General features: G+C 54.2%; 1 protein-coding gene across 1 annotated transcript in view; it reads right to left on the reverse strand.

Annotated features, from left to right (window-relative positions):
• Positions 1 to 432: 432 nt before the first annotated feature.
• Positions 433 to 20,643, reverse strand: part of FBXW4 (F-box and WD repeat domain containing 4) — an 80,454-nt gene continuing 60,243 nt past the window's right edge. Inside the window, exons 6-9 of the mRNA XM_047073333.1 lie at positions 13,017 to 13,082; positions 1,744 to 1,884; positions 1,188 to 1,329; positions 433 to 1,050 (exon numbers count right to left, since the gene is read on the reverse strand). Coding sequence (XP_046929289.1) covers positions 931 to 1,050; positions 1,188 to 1,329; positions 1,744 to 1,884; positions 13,017 to 13,082 — 469 coding nt within the window. The 3' untranslated portion in view covers positions 433 to 930. The remainder of the gene's footprint in view (positions 1,051 to 1,187; positions 1,330 to 1,743; positions 1,885 to 13,016; positions 13,083 to 20,643) is intronic.

Raw genomic sequence — 20,643 nt, forward strand, 5'->3', positions numbered from 1 at the left:
TGCTGCTGGGCTCAGAGGAAGACTGGGCTGGAAGAGACCCTGTGCCACCTTAGCTTGCAGAAGTGGCCCAGATGAATTCCCTAAGGTAAGGGTGAGTGAGGGAGAAGTTTTAAAATACAGTAACCTTGGAAACAGGCCAGAATGAGGGTTGTAGCAGTGCAAAGAGTGGGTGTGTGTTGGAATAGGGTGCTGATGGGTGGTAGTCTAGCTCCCCCACAGCCCTTCTGCTGTCCCCTAGCCATACCCGACAGGTGACATCCTCCCCACCACTGGGGCCAAAGGGGTGAGTAGTACTGAGAGGTTTTCCTGAAGGAAAGAAACGAGCCACGAGACAGGTCTTCCCTTTCCCCAGCATGCCCATCCCTAAGTTTGAATGTGTTCTTCCCTCTTTTGGGGCTTCCCAGGACCCCCCAGCCAGAGAGGAACCAGATCTGTGACCAATCAAGCTTTATTTTTACAAAAATGAACATTGTAGCATGTCTCAGCAGCCAGCCTGCAATTGGGCTGGCTCAGCACTCACTCAACCCTCTTCAGTTTCAAAGTGGGACCAGGCCACAGTGTCCCAGGACTGAGCCCCAAGAGCTCAGTCAAGGGACCAGCTGGAGCACCTCACCTCCCTCAGAGCTGTCACGGCTCTAAGAAAGGGCGAGGGGCACGGGGGGCCCATCCAGGCCAGATCCTTGCTCTGGCCACCAGAGAAGCAAGGGCCGGCCGGGTTCAGCCATTCTCTCAAAGCAGCAGATCCCTGCTCTCCAGCTAGGTCCTGGGAGGTAATGCCAAATTTCTGAGAGTCGGCAGCCTTTACCTTACGTCGCCCAAGATAGGTCTAGGAGCACAGGCACGGCGGGGGAGGAGGTATCACTGCACCCTCCAGGCAGGAGAGGTCCCTGAGTAGCTGGCTTCCCTGCCCCACAGGCTGGGGTGGCCCTGTCACGGGTTTTGAAAGTCCAGGACGTGGAGGTTGTAAGACAGCGCAGCATAGAGATGCTTGGTGGTGAAGCGCAGGCAGTACACGGGACTGCTGAGCGGGGTCGAGGTCAAGGGGAAGGCCTGCAGGGAGGGAAGGTACAGGAATGGCAAGCGCGTCCCGAGGCGGAGAGAGGGAGAGGCCTACCCCAAGGTTCCCAGGCACAGCCCCTAACAGGGAGTCCTGGCATCCTGGAACAAATGCTGGGCAGTGCTCTTACGTGTAGGCAGGCCCGCTGGCGCCGGTCCCACAGCCGCACGACACCGTAGTAGGAGGAACCGGTAGCCAGCAGGTGGTTCCCATCTGTCTGCAGGCAGTACAGGGTGCTGTCGTGGGGTTCCTCCCACTCCATGACGCACTTTCTGTCCAGGAAGAGGCAGTCAGAGGGAAGCGCAGGGGTGCCCTCTACCCCCAGTTCCCCAAGGGTCTTAGAAATCCATTCTGGCTGGGAGACAGAAGCTGAATCAGCAAACTCTTTTGAAAAATAGACTTAATGGGGGAAAGCCTCCTCTGTATAGGTCCCCAGGCCAGATCATGCCCTCATCATCCCAGGACTTGGGCAGCAGGTAACTAAGGCAAGGAGAACGCTGATGACTCCCGGGCTCTTAATCATGACCTGTAGGTTAGGGTCTCCCAGGCCAGGGCTGCCAAGCTAGGAGTCTCAGCTTGATCTGACCTTGCTGGCTGCTCCTACTGGCCTCCACCTGTCCCTTCTCCTGGGGGCTCACCCAGAGGGAGGGCCGGGACTGTGTCCCACCTCCTGCCTAGACACTCACCGGACGCTGGCTCGGAGGTCCCAGTAGCGAACGTAGGTGTCATAGCCACAGGACAGAAGTGTGGAAGGGGACTCATACATGACATCCAACACCCCAGCTCCTGGGGGGAAGTCACTGCCCAGGTGCATCATGAGCTGCCCACTGGGGAGAGAGCGGAGGGTAGAGGATGAGCGGCCCTCCCCTTAGCCCCCACATCTGCTTTTAACCCAGTGGCATCAGTCCCTGAGGAAATGCAGCTCTCCCTCCTGAGCTAAAATCAGGCTCCCTTAGGGAAGGGCCAAGGGAGGAAATGCCTGGGGTGCCCACTGTCACCCCAGTCCCAGTGCCTGCCCCTCCCCCAGCTAAAGGCCTCAGCCCAGCAGCCCCTGATCACACCTGCTCGCTGCCTGGCTGCCGCTCCTCAGGAGGAAGAATGGGCCTGGCTGAGGGGCCGGCCCCCCTTCCGTGCACACACACACTCGGTTACTTTATACTTCTTGATCCTGCAGGTCAGGCGGTTCTGAGCTGCCTGAGTCCAATGCCTTAATTCCCGCCTGTAATCTGGGGCTCAAACCTCATTGGGGATAAAGACCACACAAAGGGAGAAGGGGAGTCCCAGGAGATGTTAAAACAAGTAAACACCTTTGTGTCTGGGGAGAGAAATCGCTGAGAAAGCAGCTTAGCGGGCTGGTCCCTGGTGTTCCTGGCCCGGCTGGCCCCCAGCCCGCGGCTAGCACGCCTGTGTGATCACAGCCCCCAGCCTGCTGGGCTCCAGCATGCTCCCCCACCCTCGCCCCTCCCGGTGGCCGAGAGCAGATTACCGAGAAGAACAATTTCTTTGTGACTGTGTAATTCCCTCCGTGACCGCGGCAGTGGGCAGACCCCTCGCCCTGATGCCAGACCCCTAGCAACCATGTAGGGGGGCCTTCTGGCCCTAGCAACCACCCCTCAACATCAAGTGCACCCGCTAATCCCTGTGGCTAGGGAACGGGTAGAAGCAGTGAGTTTCTGCCGAACGACAGAGGGGAATGAAGAAGAGGGGCACCCTCCAGGCCCTATCCCTCAGTTTCACCCAAGAGATGCTAGGCTCCCTTGCATGCATGACAAGAGAAACAAGGCCCCGAGCACTTCCCAGGGATACCCAGGTAAGAGGCCCTGGGGGGGGGGGTGGGGTGGGAGGACGTCGTGGTCTCACAAGCAGTGTTCACCAAAGGGCTGAGGCAGACGCTGTCAGCCATGTGTGTGAAAGCGGACTTCAGCTCCAGGCCTCTCGGCTCACATGGACTCTGACCCTCAACCTCCCTTCTCCTCAGTGGAGCCACCATCTTCCCTAGAGGCTGAACAAATAAAGGAGGAGGCTGGGGGTTCCTTTCTGCCCGGTTTGCCTTGCCCCTTGAGCCCTGGGCAGCGAGGGGCCCTCCAGCAAAGGGCACTGTGGCAGTCAGAACCCTTGCCCCCAGCCTCCTCAGGGAGGTCTTCCTCTTAGGGTCTGGACTACATCAGCCTCTGTGTTGGGGAACCCTGAGAGGGATCAGGCAGAAAGCCACTGCCCAAAGATCCCAGTCTCGTATGGATCACTGACCTTGACTCCCAGGAAGGGCCTGCCTTCCCAGATGGGCCACCAGCTAGGATTTACCCACCCTGGGCAGGCCAGAGCCCTCCCACCCCTGCACCTCTCTTTTGAAGGTACTTCTGGACATTTGTACACACCGGGTGGGGGCTGTTTTGCTCCACAGTTCTCCCTCCTTCCAGATTTGGAGGCCCTGCCCCTTCCATTAGTGAGGCCTTCAGGAATGACTGAGGAGCTCTCCCCTTTAATCTGTAGAAGTAATTTCATGTTTGTTTGAAACAGAAGATGAAAGGCAGTGGGGGCTGGGGGCCTGAAGCCCAGCGTGGCTCTGCCTGCCTACCCCTGGTCCCAGGGTTTAGAAGGAAAGAAAGGTGGGCATCCATGGGCCGGGCAGGGTCAGCAGGATCAGGACCAGAAACATCAGGGCAATCAATACCCAGTTCAGATTGCCACCCTGGGCCCCCTGCCTCAGCATTCAAGCCACCACTGGAAAGCATCATGCCGGTGTCTGCAGTAAACACAGAACCCTGCTTTCTCGAGGAGACGCCAGGGCCAGAGTGAGCACCAACCCCTGGAGGCCAGGACAAGTCCCGAAAGCCCCTAGTCGGCCAGCCCAGCCTGGCCAGGGACGGAGGAGTTTCTTTCTGCTGCTGCGCTGTTCTCCGATTCTCTGAAATGGCCACACACACTTTAAATGGCCCGATAAAAAGATACAATTTCTTTTGCCTCTGGGCCTGGGACCCTCAAGACTCTGTTGTGCAGTGCCCGTGAGGTTAAGTTCAGAGCATAAACTGACACACCAGGCTCTGGGAAATGGCCCGTCTCTTCAAATAGCAGCCCAGCAGTGCCATAGGAGCCCTGCTGGGGCTTTGATTCGGGAAAACAAACAGAAATGGCACCGTGGGCCCTTCGTGGCCCCCACCCTAAGACCAATTTAACTAGAAAACTCTAGCTCAACAGCGCCTGTGAAGGGAGCAAGATCAGCCTGACAATAGCCCCAAACTTTGGGGGAAAGGGGGACAAAACAAGCTGTCTCCTCAGCCCCTCCTCTTGGGCTCCTTTTCTTACTGCAAGTGTGTTCTTGTAAAAAACGATTAGATTGCAATTTGTATAACATGGTGACCCCCAAATTCAGACGTTTCACCCCTTTTCTCTGGAAAGAATGTCAAGAATGCTTCTCGGCCTCTCACGGTGGGGGGCGGGAGGGGGGGGTGCAGAGCCTTGGCTATCACACAACTTGTGTGGGAACAGGACTGCCCCTCAGAGCCCTGGGCCAAGACAGGAGCAAGGGCCGGCTCTGTCACTCCAGAGGGCCAGACAAAAAGTCCATTCCCTTCCAACTCCTGCGCACAAAGCCTGGGCCTCCAGGAGCCGCTGGGGTGGGGGGCTCCACACCCCAGCCTCCCCCGAGCCCGACTCCAGCAATTCTCTCTCCACCCAGGGAAAGATAAAGACAGATGGGGCCACCCCTGTGAGCCTAAGAAGGAGGGCAGGCCTGGGGCGGACAGCCGGAAGGAGACATGGCCCTGAGGCCAGGCTGTGTGCAGCATTCCCTGGGAGCCCCCCGAGTGCCTGGGCAGAAGGAGCAAGCAGAGGGTGGCCTCATCCCAGAGACCCTTGGAGGGGGTGATCAGGTGAGGAAACCAGGGCTCCCTGGCCCAACCCACCATGCTCCACTGCGATTCTGTCTAGAGGGAAGAAGGGGCCTAGGGAGGAGCTTCCTGACAGAAGGAAATTTAGTAAGACCCTGACCCCTCCACCACCATCTTTGTAGGGACAGCTCACTGGAGGTAGATGCTGACCCCGAAGGCCCCGATGTCCCAGCAGGGAGAGCCCCCACCCCCACCCCCCTTAGTCTGGGCCCTGCTGAGCCGGAGTCCTCTCGTCCCATCCTCCACCTGCCTCCCTCCCTGCCTGTGCTCCCAACACAAGCCACAGCCCACAGAGAGCCCTGTGCTAAAGGGCCTTGAGATATGAGAAGCTGTATCCATCCACCTCCCAGCCTGCACCTAAGAATGCCTGTGACCCCCACACCATTTTACAGCCACCGTTAACACACTGGGTACCTGGGGATGTTCCCTGGAGATCCTGGGGGTTCTCATTCCTACATCTGTCCCGGGTGTGCGGCCCCAAAAATGCAACAGTGGCTTTCAGGGGAGGGAAAGGATGGGAGAGTGACAGTCCACCTTCCCACATCTCGGCTCCCAGGGGGACAGAGGGCCTGAAGGTATAAGCTGGGCTGAACACGGTCACTCAGAGAACGGGAGGCTTTTCCTCCTTCCCACCCTCCCCTCTCTCTTCCTTTCTTTGAGCAACAGCCATTTAATGAGCTCCTTCTGTATACAAGGCATTGTGCCAAGCAGGAACTACGGGGACATGTCAGATCCAACTTTGAAGGAACGATCCCTGTTCTCAAGGAGTTTTCCACCCAGTGAAGGAGGGAGTCTGTCATGTATCCAGCTATCAGTATGAGGGGTGACTGAGTCAGTTTCAGAGGAGAAATGAAAGTTTTATAAAAGGACAGATAAGAGAACATTTCAGCCTGTGGTATGGAGTGATTCCTCAGTGAGTGACAGGAGCAACAGGAGGGCCGAGGCGAAGGGCCAGGGTAGAGCCGGGGCACCTGGCCTGTGTTTTCACCTGGCAGGCACTCCGATATGCCCAGGATCTGGCTTCCAGACCACGGTGGCCTTCGGGTGCGTACTGCTCAGCTGGTCTGAGCTCCGGGAGGGGCAGGGAGGCGCTGTCCTCGTCCAGCGCTCAGGTGGGGAGGGCGGGAATGGAGGAGGCACATAGGTCCCAAATGTAACCACAGGGTGGCAGAGACCAGGAGAAGCCCACGGATGCTTCGCCTGCCTCAGCCCCATCAGGTGAGAGGGAAGGGCCCTGCCGGAGCACACAGCCGCTCGCGTGCATGTGTGTGCGCGTGCACAGCCCCCGGCGCCCGCCCGCGCACACGTGTTCAGACACAATGGCTCAAAGGCCAGGCAGCCGGGCAGCCCACTTTGTACTGCTAACAAGGGGACCGTAATTACAGGAAGGGGCAGCCGGGCAGATAAAAGGATACAAAATTTCAACATCTGTTGCCATAAAGGGATAAGGAGAAGTGAAACGCAAAGTATCAGTTTGGTGTCAGCAGGCAGAGAGCCAATTTCAAAGAGTTCAGGGGGACAGAGGGGACAAGAAAGAAAAAGGAAAGGGGGGAGAAAGAAAAGAAAGAGAAAGAAATTACAGGGTTCCTTAAAGAGGTAAAGAAAAAAGAAAATGAAAAAAATCTGTCAGTAATACTTTCAAAGGAGAAGGCAGGTACTTTAAAGAGGGCAGTTCCCGTAATCACCCTGACTGAGGGCCACCTACCCCCCCCCCGGGGGTGGAGGTGGAGGCAGGGGCAGAGACAAAGCCACACCTGGGCCAGATGGGCACTACTGGTGCCCTCAGAGTGGCCCAGTCTGTGCTCAGGACACCGGTGCCTTCTGCAGACCGCTAGAAAGGGCTGCAGCCAGGCCCCCCTCCCCATTCTAAATGCCACTAGATGCTCTGATGCGCATCTCCTGTGCTCAGCCTGGGGTCCTAAGAGGAGCTCCTGGCACATGGTGACCAACAGGGCGGCCCTAGGAGCGCTTGAAGGGTTACCAACTCCAGCCACAGGAGCTAGGATCAGGGAGGGCTTTGTGGCAGAGGTGCTGTTTACACGGAAGAGTAGGCAGGACAGAGAGGGGGTAGGTAATCCGGGCACCATGGCAGCCAGAGCAAAGGCTCCAGGGGAAGATAGAGGGCCCCTGTCAGAATGTGTGAGAAGCCTACCTGCCCTACCTTTGGTGAGAGAGAGAATGTTCGGGGGTTTAGGATAGAAACGGAGGAGGAACAGGGAACCAGGGAGGACCCTGGCCAGAAGGAGAGATAAGGGATGTGCGCAGGGGCACATGCATGATCACACGCATACAGGGCAGCACAGAGCCTAGCTGAGGACTCGAACCCTCAGCACCCTAGGCGTAGCCAGGTCCAGAGCCCACCCCTAGCCCCTTCCCTGCCCGGTGGTCCTGAGGCTGGCTCAGGACTATGGCTGGACCCACTAGGATATGTCCAGGTCTGGGATCACGGGCCTCTCCATCCTGGTGCTAGACCCAGCTCAGATGCCCTTGGCAGAAACATACAGCCCATAGCAAGAACAAGCCTAGGGAGGAGGGGTGTATAAGATGTCAGGTCAGGCAGACCTCCCAGGCCTCTCGGCAGCTGTGAGGTACGCCCCGCACAGACAACACCTTCCCCGGGACCTAGCCGAGGTTTCTGCTCAAATGCACGCAAAGAGTACCAGGCTCAGAAACAGGACGGCTTTGGCCTAGTACCTCAGGCCTTGATGGGATCACCAGGGCCTAGCGAAGGTTACTTCAGGGATTGGCTGTTGACACTATCTGTCAAGATGGAGCCCCTGGAGCCGGCACCTGGGCCCAAAGACCACCTACCCTTGGAAGCAGGAACACTCTGGCACCTCCAAGTTGGGTCAAGAACTCCATCTTTCTCTCTGCCTGGTTTAGACAGGTTAGAAATTCCCTGTCCTTGGGCCCGGCCCACGGTTCCCAACTCCAGGAGAAAGAAAGGCAGAGAAGAAAGGAGAGGGACGGTCCAGCTCCTTGCCGTCTAGACGATGGCTGTATGCCATGGCTGCCCTCGAGCCCGTGTGCTCCAGCCCGCACCTCCCCCTCCCTAACTCGTAGGGAGAACAGAGTCCAGAGGGGTCTTGATGAAAGGAAGGGCTGAGGGAGCCCGGGTAACTCTGAAGGGGTCCCCAGGCACTGTGGGAAGCAGCCTAAGCTCCCGGATAGCGGGGACCTGAGAGGCAGCAGGAAGCAGACGTGCGGAGCAGGGCACCTCCACCTCCCAGCTGTGTCCCAGCCCCCCGCCATCATCCTGAGGGCGGCCCCAGAGGGGGGATGCTCGGAGCACTCCTTCCCCCGCCCAAGTCACAGCACACACATAAAAGAGAAAATCCCGGTGCTCCTCAGGTTTCAGTGGTGACAGGTTAAAAGCAAAGAATCCCCCCAGCCCCGCACAGCACCCCGCCACCTAGTCCTGCGGGCGGTGCTGCCCCACCTTCCAGATTGGCCTGTCAGTCAGGCTTTGGCGTTATTGAAAGATCAAACTCTGTCCTGCCTGTTCATTACCTTAATCCTATTTTCTACATGGCTTTATTATCTGCTTGGGCTTCTCTGGGAAAGACAGCTACAGACAGTCACCCTGTCCATCCACTTCCTCCCACCAAAAGCAGATGCCTCCACCGGGGCATCTCTCCTCCGAGCCCCGCACCACTCAGTCCTCCGGGCTCCCCTGGGAACCAGAAGGCTATGGAAACGCGGCCGGCTCCTCTCAGTGGCGAGGAGGGGCGTCTGCGCGCCAGTGAGAAGGCAAAGCCACATGGTGCCCAGGGCGGCCCTGCCACAGGCTGTCCAGGGGATGCAGTGGCAGCTTCTCATCTGGCTCCGGTCAGAATCCCGGCCGCAGCCGTCCTGTGCCTGTGATCACTCGGGTTCTTCCCGGGTTCTGTAAAGACCCAGTGTTTGGGGTTAGTGACGACTAGGGATTTCATAAGAGAGGGCCGTTCAAGGAGTTGGTGGCTTAGAACTACATCCTGGGGGCGCCTGGGTGGCGCAGTCGGTTAAGCGTCCGACTTCAGCCAGGTCACGATCTCGCGGTCCGTGAGTTCGAGCCCCGCGTCGGGCTCTGGGCTGATGGCTCAGAGCCTGGAGCCTGTTTCCGATTTTGTGTCTCCCTCTCTCTCTGCCCCTCCCCTGTTCATGCTCTGTCTCTCTCCCAAAAATAAATAAACGTTGAAAAAAAAAATTAAAAAAAAAAAAGAACTACATCCCGGCCATAAATCTGTGCCCAGGAGTAGCCCCACCAAGGAAACCCCAGGCAGAAGAGGCCCTCAAAGGTTACTCATCTTTTGACACAAAGCCGGGCCACGGTGGTGCGCCCACCCCACCCCCGGCCCGTTCGCCACCCCGAGCGCAGGCCAGTGAGGTCGCCAGGCACGAGGTCCGGCTACAGGACGAAAACGGACTTTTCGGCAGAAACACCTATCTTGTGACCTGCAGCCTTACTTCCTGTCATGGGCCTTCTCTAGGCCATGAGGTCAGCAGGACCACTCCGCCCCCAGTGGTCACAAGGCCACAGTTATTTGGAGAATTAAAAAGCTGAGCGTCTATACACTCTAAGGTACTACTATGGAAGGCAGCCGCAGGGGAGGAAAAAGAAAGGGAGGGGGACAGGCACCGTATGGGCTCTTGTATAAAACAATTGGTTTCATACTAGTTAAGAACAGATCATTAAATCTCATTTACAGATGTGGAAACCGAGGCCCAGAGTGCCCCCCACCCATATCACAGAGCTAAGAAGCGGCAGAGTTAGTTCGAGAACCCAAGTCTGTCTGACCACACAGCCTGTGTGCCCTCCGTAGCTCCTCACAGCCTCCCATCACACACCAGAGGAGGGGTTCCTTGGCCTCAGCCCCACACAGAAGCAAGAAGTTTGCCGGTGGCAGGAGTTTGGCAGGGGAGTCACGGAACGACATTCACAGACTGCAGGCGCTCCAATGTCCCAGAGGCTACAGGACAAAGGATCCCTTGGAAGTTTTAGCTGAGCTGTGCTGACAACAGTATGATGTGACCATCAGCTACACTAACAAAAGCAAAAGATCTAGAATAAGGAGGGGATAGCACCTGCCACTCATCATCTCACACCCGGCACGTTCAGTACTCAGTTACGAACATCCCATTTCAAGAGGGATCCAACCAGATAAATGCAAGAAACTTTCAGGTGAGAATGGTCCTAAAACGAGTGTGAGACCCACACAGTAGGGTCACCCTCCCAGCTATTCCTCACTTACTTTCTTGCTGACCCAAATCTGATTCTGTGCCCACCGCTCCCATCCTCCTTGCCACTATGCACGTGGGGGAGGCTGGGCTCTTCCCCAGACCCAGGTCAATCTTGACTGGTCATTCCATTTCCCTTGCCACGGTTTGGTTCAGGGTGAGCAACGGAATACACTTTTGGCTCACTCAATATGAGGAGTCTGCTTGGGGGCTCCTATAAAAGGACTCCCCATCTTAAAAAGAGACCCGGGCAGGGACAAGTCCTCTTCCTTCCTTCCTTTTTCCCTCTGGGTATTTTGCCTCATGAGCAGGTAGAGCTTTTGTGAACAAGCCTGAGGATAAGGGCAAAACCCACGTTGACAGAGGGGGCAAAGTGGAAAGCTGAGAAGATGGGCCCTCAGCCTCTCGCTGAGCGACTGCACCCATCAATCCTGGAACCAGCGAAGCTTCCAGCTCCTGGGGACTCCTTGTCACTTACGATAATAATAATCTCTTTATTGTTGGAGCCACTTTGAAGTAGGCCCTCAATACTTCCAGCCAAAAGCACCCTAACTGATGTACTATGTGTATAAGCAAGAGCAGAAGGGCCTCAGTCTTTCGGCCTGATAAAGAGAAGACACTGGAGAAACAGGACCAAAGTTTTCAGATATTTAAAGCCCTGTCTTCGGAGGCAAGGTTCAACTTGCTTCTTGCCTAGAATCATAGCCCCTGGAAGCAGGTTAACTCTCGATGAAGGACAGGTGTGATAACTCTCAGGGCTCTCCAAAGATGTAATGTGGTGTCTGGGAGAGTTGCGAGTTTCCTATCCCTGTGGTTGGATGACCGTTAAGAGAATGTTGTAGAAAAAACCATATTTAACTAAAACAGCTCACGTGTTAAAGAAAAAATCTTTTGGAAAGACTGACAATACAACGGATTTTTCAGGGGGCAAAAAGATGGGTACCACTTTCCTGGGGATACAGAGAGGAAAGGAGACATGCTAGAGTCACTGAGGCAGGAGACAGACAAGAACAGAACATCCTCGCTGCTGCTGTAGATCACGGTGCTGAACCAGAGCACGGGACCTGGGGCCAGGTGCAGACGGTCTTAGACTTGACCCCACAAGCACAATTGACAAAAAAAAAAAATAATTTGGACACCATCAAAATGTAAAACTTTGGTCTTTTATCCTGCTAAGAGGATAAAAAGACAAGCTCCAGACTTAAAGATAGAGGCAAACCACATATCTGACAAAGGATTCATTTCTAGAATATATAAAGAACTCCCCAAACTCACCAGTGAGAAAGCAAACTGTTCAATTAGAAAATCGCCAAAAGACATGAGCAGAGATTCCACCAAAGAGAACATACAGAAGGCAAATACACACACGAAAAGATGTCATTGGCTCTTACGGAAATTCAAATTAAAGCCACGAGATACCACACCTCTTAGAATAGCTAAGACAAGAAAGAGCGGCAATTCCAAATGCTGTCAAGGATGGGAAGAAACTACATCTCTCATACCCTGGAGTTGGATTATAAAATGGTAAAGATATTCACAATAGTTTGACAGGTAAAAAATTAAACACACACTTACCAAATGACCTGGCACTTGGACTCTGGGGCATTTATCCCAGAGAAATGAAAACATGTGTCCACACAAAAGATTATATGCAAATGTTCACGAGAGCTTAATTTGCAATAGTCAAAAAATTGAACATAACCCAAATGTCCTTCAGTGGGTGAATGCTGTTCAGTGGGAGAGAACTTTGGGGCGTCCACACCAGGGAATACTACTGAGCAATAAAAAGGAAGGCGCCATTGATACATAGGACGAGTGCTAGGGCTCTCATGAGAACTATGCTGGGTTAACGGGGGTGGGGACCAAATCACAAAAGGTATTCCACTTATATAACACCTCCAAGCTGCCAGAAGTAAAGAGGTGGAAAACACGTAAGTGGCTGCGAGAGGTTAGAGACGAGGGAGTTTAAGAGGGCAGGGGAGGAAGATGGTGTGGCTGTACGTGGGCAAGTGGGGAATCCGCCAGTTCTGTATCCTAACTGTTGTAGTAGTTACGTGAATCTACACATGGGATAAAATTGCAAAGAACCACACACACACACACACACACACACACATACACACAGAAATGAGTGCAATCTGAATAAAGGTCTGTGGATTATACCAATGTCAATTTCCTGGTTCTGATTATAATATAATATAATATAATATAATATAATATAATATAGAAATTACTTATAAATAATTGATATCAAATTTATATTTATTATATTATCTAACGTAACACAGGTACCTTGCTGTCCTATTTTTGGAACTTCCTATGAATCTCTAATTATTTCAAAATAAAAAGCTTAAAAAAATCCAACAGAATGGTAGACAATCTGATGGGAACGTGTCGAGCTTACCAAGGCAGAGAGTTGTGAATAAAACCTGGACCTATTTTAACTGTTCTGTGTAATTCTTTTTATGGCTCTGTAGGCCGCTTCCCAAAGTTCTTTATTTTAGAAAAATCATCTCCAAGGATAGATGGGATTTTATGTAGCCACATAATCGGGCACTCCTCAGAGAAAAAGTATCGTAAATCCAAATTGTTGTTACCCTGATTTCTAAGTGGAATTACTGACCTATTATAAATTACTTCCAACAGTCTCCTCAGGCTAACTCTCACGACGCCAGGAGAGAGCACGCACCTTGCAGGCTGCCAGTGAGTCGGGCCGCTGGGTTCTTCCCAGCCTCCCCCTGGACCACTCGGTGGCCCACTGGAGCCCGGGCTGGCCCAGCCAGCTCTCTGCTTTGCCTCCCTGGCTGCTCTAGCCGCACCCCATAGGAAGCCGTGGTGGCTCAGGAATCTCTTACCTGTTGAGGTCCCAGATTCTTAGGGGTGAGAAGTGCCCACAACAGGCCGTCCCTGTCACAAAAGAGCTGCCAAACAAAAGGAGAGTGGAGTCAGGGCTGGCTTGTCAGAGCCTGTGGCAGAAGGGGGATCACGGAGGTGAGACAGGATGAGAGAAATGGCTGCGGGGCCATCGGAGAGGCCGAGGCCGCAGGGAGACGACCGGAAGAGCGCTGAGGGCTACGACCTCCCAGGGGCCCCCAGGTTTCAGGACGGCTGAGCTCGCCACTCAGAAGGGTCTCGTGGTCTCTGCCCACCAGGAAAGCACTTCTCCAGACGTGCAGCCCTCAGGTCAAGACAGAGCACGCCTGCCGGGCTGCAGAAATGGTCTCCTGGGAACAGGCTGCTGGGTGCCGGAAGGGGATGCCCTGGTCAGAGGTAAAGGCGGTGGGGGGCACGACTGACAGTTTTAAGAGCTGGGGGCACCTGTAATGTGCAAGCGCAGGGCGGGTACGATGGCACCACACTGACCAGAGGGAACCATCAAAAGCGAGTTACACATGAGAAGACGAGATGGGTAACGTGCTGGGATGTGAGGGTGCAGAGAGAGTGGAGGCCCAGGCTGCTGGGGCTGCCGTGGAGTGGGACGGCGGGCAGGCAGGCAGTTTAGAGGACAAGGACACCCCCCATTTCCCAGAGGATCTCTTAAACCCCTAGAAAGTTCAACACGTGCCATCTGAAGAGTTTCATTTTAGGTGGAGGCCCCAGGCTGGCGGGCAGGTTCCGCACGGTGAGCCAGGCCGGCCGGAGCACCGGGACTGGAACTGGGACCTACATGCCAGACCCCACCTTTGTGGGGGACTTGCTGGTGGGGGTGAGGGAGGGAAGCCTGCAGGAAGCCTGGCTAAAAAAACCTAACCATGAGCAAGAGAGTCAAAAATGATTGTGTCACTCGGGAGCCCTGGGGCAGGGAAGGGCAGGTCCCTACATGTCTGGAGCTGGGGGGTGGGGGGAGCAGACAGATTAATGACACCTTAGCAGTGTGGGGCAGCAGCCCATCCTCCCTGGCCCTGCCCAGCACCTGTGGCTCTCTCGTCCCAAGCGGGTCAGTGGGGGGACAGATTTCTGTAGAGAGGGCTCTGAAGAAGCCAGGGGCTTTGGCTGCAGGAGGCAGCCTGCCGGTCGCCGATGGGGGAGAGGTCGGGGCAGGCGTTGGCCGACCCACCGATTTACAATAAAAATGGCAGAGCAGGTGTCTGCTTTTTGACTCCAGGCTGATTAAAAAGGCCACACGAGCCACCCTGGGGCTTCCATGCCTCAAGCCAAGAGTTTCTTAGGGACATGCTCCATCATCCCAGCCTCCTCTTGACCCACTAGAGTGCCAGCAACCGCTCACCCGGAATGGTGTGCCAAAACAGCCACTCCAACATGCCCCGAGTGACTCCCAGCCTGGAAAGCGGCCACTGGACACTGAAGCCCCGAGCTACAAAGCCAGGAGGTGCTGTCCTCACCTCCCTCCCCTCAACATTTTTCTCTCGAGGGTAATCCATTAATAACTGGTAAAGCCAATTACCTTGGGTTGGAAACATAATAGCCACTTGGAAAGCATTCAAGCAGGCAATTGGGCTCTTCAGACTTTCGAGGAGCGCGGGCCAGGTGAGGCGCGCCAGCACGGACGCAGACATCTCTCAAGGAGGCCTCGGATGGGCCACAGGTGTGACTCAGTGAGCAAGTAAGTCGAGAGGGAGGGAGATGGGAGGAAGCATCTGGAGCACCTCCCAGAAGGCTGGGGCGGGGCTGCCAACACCTGCTCCTGGGACTCCCGTCCTCCATTCCTGCCCCCCTGTCACCAGCCGGGTCTATCTCCCCCCAGGAGGACTGCCTCTCACCTTCGTACCCCACGAAGGCCTTTCATGATTGTCTGGACACGACGCCCAGAAATGTTTCTTTCCAAAAGCTGCCCCCTTCCCTTGCCCAACTATGCAGTGCAGGGAGGAGGAGGGGGAAGGAGAGAGACACCCCCCCAGCACATACGAGGACCTAAGAGAATAATCAAATTGAACACTCAGTACGGACCCTGTAAGCAACGGTCAAGCAGCTTTGGAGCCAGGTCCTGCTGGGCACACACACCAGGACGCACACCCCGACCGTGGGGACTGCCAGGACTCGGGGTGAAGCTGGCTGCGGGCACAGCACCGCACACCTCGCACTGTTCCTCCCTATACGCGGCCACACTTGCTCCCCACCTCACCCCTCAGCTCCCGTGGACTTCAGAAAGCAGAAGGCAAGAGCCACAGACCAGCCACGTTCAAGGTCAGAAGATTAAAAGGCCTGCCCGAATGCAGGACACACCTGGTGCAGGGGTGGGAGGAGATGGAACTCACTGTCCCGGGACACCCAAAGGATGCCTCACATGACACAGCAAGTTCCCAATAGAAGCGATTATTCCCACTGCACAGAAAGGGAAATGAAGTGACGGCCAAACTTCTACGAGTTTTCAGGAACTCCTTCCGCATACTCGCCCGCTTCCTGGGAGCCCCACCAGAAAAGGTGCTCCAAATGGAGGCCGGTGGGGTGGGGGATGTGCACCCCAGGAGGCCTCCCGCCCCCACGAGCTCGGCCTCCACCACGCCGTCTCGCCCACACGTAGTGCCATCCCGCGCCATGCGTGCCAGCCCGCCGTCGTCCTGCACCAGATCTCCCCATGCCCTCCCTGTGCCGGGCCCTGTGCCACGCGGGCCAAAGGTTCTCCTGGAATGCTCGGAGATGCCCTCAGCGAACACGGGTACCACCCCGCCAGGGGCGCCTCCGAAGCGATGACTCAGAGTCTGACCCATTAAAAGGTCTTTGCTACAATCTCCGCTTAGAGTCTGCGGTCACTGAAAAAGCCAGCTCTCCCCAGAAAGAAAAGAAAATGCAAATGGCTTTCGCCCTCACTCCCTCTCTTTCTTGGGGGTATCCTAGGGACGGGGACGGCAAACCTGTGAACAGACAGAGGCAGAAGCTGCTGGCTCCTCAGGTGACATGACCACCCTTCCTCCAGGTCCCTACCACACTTGATCTTGCCCTCGGGACAAAGGGCATTTGGGGGGTTATTTCCCCATCTTTCCTTTGAGATCATGGACCATCTGGGGACTCCTGTGTCCTCTGGTGCCCAGCACAGCACCTGGCCCAAAAGAGGTACTCAGCACAAGTCTGTGGCACCAGACTGCAAGGGCCTTCCAAGCTCACAGCCAACCAGGCTGGGGAAGCTAGTCATGTGGGCTATGAAGGGGGTCCCTCTGCTTCTTAAAGAAATAATTCCCAAATCACTGGACTGAATGATACACGACACAGTCATACATCGTTGGTTGGCAGTGGAATCCCTCATAAGCACCACAACCAGATAATAGATGAGAAGTACCAGCAGTACCTACAAATTAATATCAACATACACACACACACACACACACACACACACACACACACCCTCTTGCACAAGTACACACCCACGCTCTCAGCTTGAGGGTCTAAGAGGCATTCTGACTCTATAAACTCTGCTCTTTTTGGATGAGAAAGCCCTGATCAGAAGCTAGCCCTCTCCAATTTCTCATCTTGCCCCAGACCTTGTCCAGGTTCCCAACCTACCTTCCTGGCCCCCTGGTCTGAGCTCAAGCAAACCTGGCACCACAGAGATCATCATCAGGCCCAAGAAGCAGACGTGGGAGTCCCACATCAGAGAGAGACGCCAGGAGAATTAGGGGTTCAGGTGCTCAAGTTGAGGAACAGAAAATAACAAGAAAAAGATGAGAGGAGAAAGGGAGGAAGGAAAATTATTCAGGCATGAGCAGGGTGAAAAATAGAGTCCTGCTGCCTCTACCTTCATTCAGGCCCTCTTAATTACATCAGTCATTTATTGAACACTTACTATGTGCCAGGTTCTGAGGAAGGGTTTCACAAACATCATCCCATCTAATCATTGTAACTCTGCACAGGTACCACTTTCCCTATTTTACAGATGGGAAAACTGAGGCACCCTGCCCTGGCTCCCACAGGGAGAACTAGTAGGGCTGGAATTTGAACCTACCCTTGCCCAGTACGTTCTCTCCCCAGCACCTCGTACAGTGCCTGACACACACTGAAAACTCCAACCCTTGTTGAGTGAACAAATGGACAACCGAACAAATGGCCCCACCCGGGAGAAGAAAGGAGAGTCTGAGTGGCTCTGAGGAGGCAGCACAAGTGGCGTGCTTAGCAGCTGTGCCCCGCGGCTGGCCTGGAGCCACCCAGCTGGCCCAGGCCCCAGCCGCCTCCGAGCCGGGGCTGACACACTTTGGCAAGGGAGGCCACCAGAGCTGTCACATCATTCACCAACATGCCCATCAAGTGTATTCAGTTCTCTTCAACCCGCATTGGCATTTTAATTACTGTTGGGTAAACTAATTTGTACAAATGAAGGCCGGGCTGCCTAATAGAATATGCAAGCTCTCTGACCTCTGACAGGCACTGACACGAGATACAAAGGCCGCCGAGGAAGGCTTTTTATCTGAGCCTTATTACTCTCTATTACTCCAATTAGTCAGGCTCCACTGCTCCTAATTGGAGGAAAAATTGCAATTAAATCAATTTTTGATGGGCTGCAAGTGGGCTCCCGAACCGCCCTGCTTGTGAAACACTGATATTATAGCAGCAAAGGTCACAGGCCTCATCGGCACCTGGGGGCCCCCGATTTCCCTTGGCCCCCTCCTAAAATGCCTCAAGGAAACCCCTGCCCCTCCACCGGCTTGGCCGGCAAGGGTGGAAAGGAGGGAGTCATTAGAACATGTCAGGTCTCATTGCTGCGGCCGCCATCTGCTAACCTGTGCCACTGACATCATTACGGCGGCTAAGTCCCGAAGCTTGAATGCAGTGCGAAGGTCACACAAACTCACTCGCTGAGGGGAGGCCAGGAGCAGTAGTGCAGGGACAGCATGGTGAGGGAGGGACCAGTGGGGTGGGAACAGGAGGTCAACAGAAGTCGGGAAGGGGACAGACACAGGCTGGGGTAGGTGAAAGTATAAGGCAGCCAGTTCCCAAGGTCCAGCCCACAGGGCACCCCAGGCCACCCAAGGGGAAGGGAAATATATGTGTCTGGGAAGGAAAAAAAAAAGAGGCCAAGAAATCTTGTTTTCTCTCCAGCAAACATCCCACACTGCAGTTGGGGACACGTCCTCCTGAATGCAGACCAGAAAGCTGAGGGTCACATCAGTGATGGAGCAGGAGCCCTCTGTGGGGCCTACCATCCACGGCAGCGCCTGCCCATGAAGGCTGGGGGGCGCCCGAAACTAAAGCCGTACGGTCGGGGAGGGGGAGGGAAATACAACGTTGTTCATCAAACCAAAGGATAAGGAGACCGAGGTGCCTAGCAGAAGCTTGAAGGAGTGAAGTTTAAAGCAAAGAAAAAGAAGATCCATTTCACAGAGCAACTGGCATACCGTCACCTCAAAGAAATGGTGCAGACAGAAAATATAAATTCAAAAGAACTTTAGCCAGCTTCGTGGATGATTGAACCAAAATGGGTTAACAAAGAAAGGAGGCCTTCAAGGGGTCAAGACCAAAAATATGTTAAATAAATGATGGCTCATCGACTTAATGGAATATTACACAGTCATCTAAAATAATGCTCCCAAAGTACAAGCAACAGTCTTAGGATATTATTAGAAGAAAAAAAGTCGAGAACAAACAGCCTCGTACAACTATTTTTTGAAAGCCTGGAGATAGAAAAGGAAAGCGTGGAAAGAAACATACTAAGACACTGAAAGTGATTATGTCTGGGCAGTAATTAGCAATTCTTTCTTTTAAATTTGATTTTTCAGGGGTGCCTGGATGGCTCAGTTCGTTGAGCATCAGACTCTTGGTTTTGGCTCAGGTCACGATCCCAGGGTCGTGGGATCGAGCCCCCACCACGCTGGGCTCTCTGCAAAAAATTTTATTTTCCAATCTTCTTTAATAAGCAGGTGCCACTTTTTACAGGAAAAAACATTATTTATGCCTTGTAAGGGAAAACACAACATAACCAGACACTCCTGTCTACAGACCCATGGCCAAGAACAGGTGGACCCAACAGTGAGCCTCCTGCTAGAGCAGGTGTCAGCCACGGTGGCCCTGACACACCTCGGACTGAAGCTTTGGGACTGACCAGTAGCCCAAGGTTAGTCAGGAAGCCCAGATCAGAAGTGAGGGCCTCCCCTGGCCTCTTCATCCCAACTAGGTACTGGTGAACAGGGAGCAAGACCAACTCCTGACTCCCACAGCTGGCAGAGGCCTGGAACACCCCCCACAGTCTCACACACACACACACACACACACACACACACACACACACACACCCCAAACCTCTCTGAGCTCACGTGCATCGGGCCAGGATGGTGCCAGTGGCCACCTAGAAGGTCAGGCTCTAGACAGAGCACCCAGAGGCTGGGCTCCAGTGTTCACACTCCCACTGCCACTCTAACAAACTCCAACAAAGCAAGTTTGCCGCTGCGCCATGGATGAGTGCAGTCCAACAGCTGGGAAATGCCTCCCATCTTTCATATTCAATTTTATTCAAAAACTTGCCGCCAATGGTAAAAGCTCAGTCTGACCAAGGATGTATGATCCTGGCCCAGGTGACAGAAAAGGAACTCACTCCACTCAATAAGTAGACTTAGAAACGCGAACAATGGAAGGACAGAATTAACGACAGAGGAAAAATTAAGGATACCAAAAACAAGAACTCACTGTACAATCTGAGTTCAACAAGATGTGCTGGGGGCTGCAGGGAGAAGAGCTTCTGTGCTCTACTTTCCATCTGCACGGCCTCTAAACACAAGAGCTGCCCCATCTGATCGTGAGAGGAAGAAACGGCAATGTGCTCCAGCGCAAAAGGAAAAGTCGGCTGGGTCAGACTTACTGAGAAACAAGACATAATACACCGCTGTGTGTCTGACAAGAGGCATTGGAAAAGAAGAGATCAAGATGGCCATTATTTGGAGACAATATAACTGTCTGAGAAAATCCAAAAGACTGAACTAAAAGTTATCACAACGGGGGTGCCTGGGCGGCTCAGTTGGTTAAGTGTCTGACTTCAGCTCAGGTCATGATCTCACAGGTCATGAGTTCGAGCCCCGCGCCAGGCTCTGTGCTGACAGCTCAAAGCCTGGATCCTGCTTCAGATTTTGTGTCTCCCTCTCTCTCTGCACCTCCCCCACTTGCACTCCAACTCTCTCAAAAATAGACAAACATTTTTTTTTTTCAACGTTTATTTATTTTTGGGACAGAGAGAGACAGAGCATGAACGGGGGAGGGGCAGAGAGAGAGGGAGACACAGAATCGGAAACAGGCTCCAGGCTCTGAGCCATCAGCCCAGAGCCTGACGCGGGGCTCGAACTCCCAGACCGCGAGATCGTGACCTGGCTGAAGTCGGACGCTTAACCGACTGCGCCACCCAGGTGCCCCGACAAACATTTTTTTAAAAAATTCTTTAAGTTATCACAACGAATAGTGGGGGTTAGCACGCCCTGTGCAATAGGGAAATGGAGTGCGGCCTTAGGGGTCCTAGTTCTACCACCTCATTAGTATGTGATCTTGGATATTATTTTACCTCTCTAAAACCCAGTTTCTTTCTCTGTAAAATAGAAACAATTAGGGGCG

The sequence above is a fragment of the Lynx rufus genome, unplaced genomic scaffold (assembly GCF_022079265.1).
Source record: "Lynx rufus isolate CCGP_SWC_20201006 ecotype Redwood Valley unplaced genomic scaffold, mLynRuf1.p SCAF_11, whole genome shotgun sequence".
Classification (NCBI taxonomy): Eukaryota; Metazoa; Chordata; class Mammalia; order Carnivora; family Felidae; genus Lynx; species Lynx rufus.